Below are 5751 nucleotides of genomic sequence, written 5' to 3' on the forward strand. Positions count from 1 at the left end.
TCCTGTCACACGAGGGCCCCCCAGGCCTCTAAGAAAATGCAGTTTTAAGCATGTTGTAAGGGTTATAATTTTACATTTGGGGGCTGGGGATTTAGCTCAGTGGTTTTACTGCCTGCCTCACAAGTGCAAGGTCCCAGATGTGATCCCTGGAACCAAAATAATAATACTAACAATAATGATTATAATTATTATAATAATTTTACATTTGGACGGGGAGTCAAATACTTGTCTTTTTTCTAATGAAATTATAGGAAATAAAGCTGGCGCAGCCCGAGCTAGCGGAGCCACAGCCCCCATGGCAGACAGTAGTGGACGGGACTGGGGATGGACCCGAGGCTTAGGGTGCTGTGGGGTGGCTGCTTCAGCCATGCAGACTCATCCATCTTGACAGGCGGCCCCTGGGGTGGGGCTGGAGCCTGGAGCCTGGTCCAGGCATGGCAAGGGGCCTGCAGCAGCTGCTGGGCCAGGGCCAGCCAGGGCCACCTCCCCTCCTGGGTTACGCCACCCTCATCTGGCCGCCATGACTAAGGCGGGCACGGGGCAGCGTGCAGCTGTTTGTGGAGGAAATTCCCTGCGATCGCTATCGCTGCTCTCTCAGAAACACGCACACATCCCAGTTAATCGTGTGGAACACAACAGAGACCATTATGGCCTCTCTCCTGATTATAAAAGTAATGTACAGTGCAGACTGCTCAGTGAAAGTCAACCAGAAGCGAACAAAATGGCCTTGGGGACATCTGTTGTGTGCACTCCTTGATGACAGTAAAAAAGCAATCCACGTCTCGGGTGTGTGAAGACAGCTGGGCCGGGCTGTCCTGCTCCTCCTCAGGTGACTGAGCGAGGTTCACCCCTGCACTCACGCACTGGCCAAGTCCATGTCGCGTGTCCGCTTTGCCATCATGGACCCAGGAAGTGTGGGGTGGGGTGTGTGGCAGGTGGAGAGCCCCTGACCGCTGCCCACGCTGGCAGGTGCTAGAGCTCGGCCGCGATGCCACACGCCGCTTCTTCAACTGGTTCTACTGGAGCATCAACGTGGGGGCCGTGTTCGCGCTGCTGCTGGTGGCCTTCGTCCAGCAGAACGTCAGCTTCCTGCTGGGCTATAGCATCACCCTGGGCTGTGTGTTCCTGGCCTTCTTCATCTTCCTCTTCACCACCCCAGCCTTCGTCTCCAAGCCCCCCATGGGCAGCCAGGTGTCCTCCATGCTCAAACTGGCGCTGCGCAGCTGCTGCCCCCAGCTGTGGCAACAACGCTATGCCAGGTGCGGGGGCTGCCAAGCCTCGGGGTGCCTGGCTCTGTGAGCCGCTGTCCAGGACCCTGGCTGGCCGCTGTGGCTGGGGTCTTACTTCCCCAGGACCCAGAGGGACCACAGCTGTCTCAGTGACTTCCCTCCTTGCTGGGACCCAGATCAAAGGAGGAGGGGTTATTTAGGCTCACAGTTTGTAGAGTTTCAGTCCTTGGTCAGCTGGCTCCATGGCAGGGAGGCCTGGCACAAGGGCCTGGCAAGGAAGAAATAGCTCAGAGCCTGGCAACAGGAAGCACAGGAGAAGGGAGGTGCTGGTGGGAGGAGCCCTTCCAGTCACACCCCAGTGACCACACCTCCCGGCAGGCCCCACTCCGGGCAGCGGGGCAGGGATGGCGGAGGACTGGTGCTCCCGGGAGGGGTCCCAGTTAGGGACAACGGACAGTGGGGTAAAGCAGCAGCCCTGGGATGGGGTGATGCCACTTGCTGCCCCTGTGGCCCCACAGAGACCCCCGAGGCGCTCACCTGCTGCCTGACCAGAGGGCTCCCCAGCCTGGTCCTTCCCCACAGGAGGACGTCGCCAACTTCCAGGTGCTGGTGAAGATCCTGCCCGTCATGGTGACCCTGGTACCTTACTGGATGGTGTATTTCCAGGTGAGCGGGGGGCAGAGGGAGCAGCTGCTGTGTCCTGGCAGTGGGGAGCCCTGGAGAGGCCCCTCCCAGCTCCTCCCCAGACTCCCCCTGCTCTGGGCCTCAGTTTCCTCACGTGGACGGCAGGGGCTCAGTCGCCCAGTGCTCTCCCTAGAGCCCCGATGCAGCACACAGGCCCGGGCATGTGGGGCCAGCCCAAGACAGCACAGGGACATGGGGTACACGCTTCCTACTGGTTGGGAAGTGGTGGCCCCGGGGCAATGTGCCCTGCCTGGCCCCTGCTGGGGGCCCCAGGCCCCTCTCTGTGACCCGCCCAGCACAGCACAGCCTGTCATGTCTCCCCACGTGCACCTCCCTGGCCTGACACACCAGCTGCATGGCCCTGAGACATCATAGCCCCCAGCCCTGAGGAGGAAGTGGAGGGGCCTCCCCGAGGCCTGGTGCCGGCTCCTGGGAGGGTGGCTTCCCCTCCTGTCCCTCCAGCCTCTCTCCCTCTCTGCAGATGCAGTCTACCTATGTTCTGCAGGGCCTGCACCTCCACATCCCCAGCATCTCCTCCGACAGCCACACCAACTCATCCATGGCCCTGAGGGCCTGGGGCAGCGGCTACAGGGTGAGCACAGCTGCTGGGCCCCTCCCTCACGTCCCGGACTGAGGTGCTTGGGACCCACCCTGAAGGCAGGGAAAGCACAGCACCATAGCCCAGGCATCCTGCTGAGGCACTTGGCCACCCAAGGGCCCAACAGCCCCCCGCGCCACGTGGCTCTGGGCAGCCCGTCTCGGAGCCCACACGGGCCCTGCTCAGCCTTTGGGACCATGGATGGCCAGATCTCTTCCTTCTGCCGGAACGTCCTACACCAGCTCCTTGACACTTCATTCTGCTAAAACTGAAGCCCTTCAGAGCTGGCGGATAAATAACACTTGGGCCACTCTGTTTGTTTCTATGTCCATGGCAGACGTCACTAATCACTCCTAATGCATTCATGCTGAGCCTACAATGTCCCAAATGGCCACTATCGCTTGACAGAGGCAGGAAGCACCGACCGCACCCCAGTCTGATCCCATGCCCTGGTCATGCAGTTGAGGAGTGTGGGTTCCAAAGTGGGGGGCTGACTCTGGGTCCCCAGGGACACCTGGAGTCAGATGCCAGGGCCCAGCCTTGCTCCTGGCTCCTCCCACGCAGATCCCGGAAGCCTGGCTCCTGCTGGCCAACGTGGTGGCTGTGCTCATCCTGGTCCCCCTGAAGGACCGCCTGCTGGACCCCCTGCTGCTGCGCTTCGGGCTGCTCCCCTCGGCCCTGCGGAAGATGGCCCTAGGCATGCTCTTCAGCCTCACCTCTGTGGTTGCCGCAGGTGTGTGGGCTGGCCTGGGAGGGAGGGAGCGTACCGCCACCTATGAGTGCCAGCCTTGGCCCACGCCGAAGGGGACTGTCCGGGGGAGCCTGGGCTCGCAGAACAGGGAAACTGGAGGAGGACGGACTTTCGCTTGGGATCTGAGCCCCTCCGAGACAGGCGTGAGTGTCCCACGCCCACGTGTGCTGGAATGAGTTGCTGTAGGTGCCTGGGCTCCTCTCCCACTTCTGCATCCAAGGGATTGGAAGCTGCTTGTTTAGGAAAGGGGCAGAGCAGCTGCCTAGTGTGTGCAAGGCCCAGGGTTCTGTCCCCGGCGCTGCAAAAATAAATGAATAAAAATGTAACTGAACAAAGGCATTCATGGCAGCATACAGACCTGAGCCTTTCTGCTTAGTAGCTTTTTGAGCCTGAGGCTGGCTTCAGGCTTCTGTGTCCATCTTTAAGGGAGGGGTAGCAGTCTACGCAGACCCTGAGTGGGCCAGGCTCTGCCCTCCTGGACACAGACTAAAAGACAAGGCCTTGAGCCAGGCATGGTGGTTCACGCCTGTAATCCCAGCACTCAGGAGGCTGAGGCAGGAGGATTGCTGTGAGTTTGAGACCAGCCTGGGCTACATAAAATGGTGGTTCGCCTGTAATCCCAGCACTCAGGAGGCTGAGGCAGGAGGATTGCTGTGAGTTTGAGACCAGCCTGGGCTACATAATGAGTTCCAGGTCAGCCTCAACTACATAGTGAGACTCTGTCTCAAAAAACAAAAAAACAAAACAAAACAAAAAAGAGCACTGAAACCTCGTTCTGGCAACCAGGGCAAAAAGGGAGGAGCTGGAGCCCAGATCCTGAGCCATCCTCCAGGCCCTTTCTGGCCAGCCACCTGGCCAGGTGCCGGTTATTGGCACCGCCGATCCGTGTAATCCACACGGGCAGCACTGAGCTCTTTGCCCGGCTCCCCCACAGGGGTCCTGGAGATGGAGCGCTTACGGTATGTCCACCGCAACGAGACAGTGCCCCAGGTGATTGGGAAGGACCTGCACTGGGCCGCCCCACTTTCCATCTGGTGGCAGACCCCCCAGTACCTGCTCATCGGGATCAGTGAGATCTTTGCCAGCATCCCAGGTACGAGGCCCGCGGCTCTGCGCCATGCACGGGGAGGCAGTCAGCAGGGGACCGAGGCGCACCTGCTCCACTGGCCACTGCAACAGGCACGCAGGGCCTGGGTGGCCACGGCTCCCACGCCCACCCTGCACATGTCCTGTGTTGAGCCCCTATCTGGTGTCCGTGACTGCTGTGCCCTCTGCCTGAGGTCGAAGGTCACCTTGCATTCCCCAGCAACCGCAAGCTCAAGGTCGGAGTGCTTGGTCTTGTGTGCCCCACAGCTGGGAGCTGGAGCTGCGCACTGGGGACATAAGTAGCCCTGACTAACCCAGCAGGGCCTGGGAGGGCAGAGTCTGGCCTGAGGTGGAATCACGGATGTGGCAATGCCCCGCAGAGGGCAGGGCAGGAACAGTGCCAGCCCCGAAACAGGAAGCAGGAGTGTGGGCAGGTGCAGGGAGGGGCACGAGCCCTGAGACCCCTCTCTCCGCAGGCCTGGAGTTTGCCTATGGGGCAGCGCCGCGCACCATGCAGAGCGCCATCATGGGCATCTTCTTCTGCCTGTCAGGCGTGGGCTCCCTGCTGGGTTCCAGCCTGGTGGCCCTGCTGGCCCTGCCGGGGGGCTGGATGTACTGCCCCAGGGGCTTCGGTGAGCACAGCTGAGTCCTGGGCAGGGGGAACTAGCGGGCCGGACATGGGACTGGGCTGGGGCCCCAAGCCGGCACCATCCTCGGGCCTCAGGCTTCAGGGTCCTCAGCTCTCTATCGGGAGCACGGACCTCTGGCCACTGTGGCCAAGTGTCACTTCAACCCCGGAGTGAGCTGAGCCCCAGGTGAACAGCGCCCTTGGGGACAGACCCCGGGGCTGTTCACAGGGCTCTGTTCCCCTCGGTTCCCGGAGCCCCTGAGCCCCCTAATGCAGCCTCTCCTGCAGAGAGCAGCGACAACTGCCGCATGGACCTCTATTTCTTCCTGCTGGCCGGTGTCCAGGCCCTCACTGCTGCGCTGTTTGTGTGGATCGCGAGGCGCTATGAGAGGACGCGGCAAGGGGCGGCCTCGCGGCGTGGCCCACGCACCAACAGGAGTTGAGCTCGCCCCTGCCCCACCGGACACAGAGCAGCAGGGCCCGGCGTGGCACCTTTCCAGTTTATTCTGTACCCGACGGGGACGCCTCGGTTCCCATAAATAGGGGACTTTCCTGGACCGAGGTCTGTACAGGGGCGGGGCGGGGACCAGGCGGGGACTGGGGTTGACAAGCACCACAGGACCAGAGGGCCAGGCAGGCAGCACTGGGGCCGCACGGTCAGGAGCTGCCCCGGATGCGCTCCATGTAACTGCGCAGCTCCTCGGGGTCTTTCAGGCCCATGTCCTCGCACACCCAGCGGATGTCCTCCTCGCCGGCCACCAGGATGGACTGCACT

The 5751-nt window shown here is 61.6% G+C and overlaps 2 protein-coding genes across 2 annotated transcripts in view; one reads left to right on the plus strand and one right to left on the minus strand.

Annotated features, from left to right (window-relative positions):
• Nucleotides 1–875: 875 nt before the first annotated feature.
• Nucleotides 876–5442, plus strand: Slc15a3 (solute carrier family 15 member 3). The gene is made up of 8 exons (XM_033756585.1): nt 876–914; nt 970–1259; nt 1748–1895; nt 2395–2505; nt 3076–3244; nt 4197–4355; nt 4825–4980; nt 5265–5442. Exons 1-8 carry the CDS (start codon nt 876–878, stop codon nt 5417–5419), a joined length of 1227 nt encoding a protein of 408 aa, XP_033612476.1. The 3' UTR covers nt 5420–5442.
• Nucleotides 5443–5464: 22 nt separating this feature from the next.
• The window catches only part of Tmem132a (transmembrane protein 132A), a gene marked incomplete at its 5' end in the record, with an annotated part of 6308 nt that continues 6021 nt past the window's right edge, over nt 5465–5751 (minus strand). The window contains 1 exon segment of the mRNA XM_033756586.1: nt 5465–5749. Coding sequence (XP_033612477.1) covers nt 5634–5749 — 116 coding nt within the window.

Source organism: Fukomys damarensis, unplaced genomic scaffold (genome assembly GCF_012274545.1).
Source record: "Fukomys damarensis isolate Sample0158 unplaced genomic scaffold, DMR_v1.0_HiC HiC_scaffold_27, whole genome shotgun sequence".
NCBI classification, from domain to species: Eukaryota; Metazoa; Chordata; class Mammalia; order Rodentia; family Bathyergidae; genus Fukomys; species Fukomys damarensis.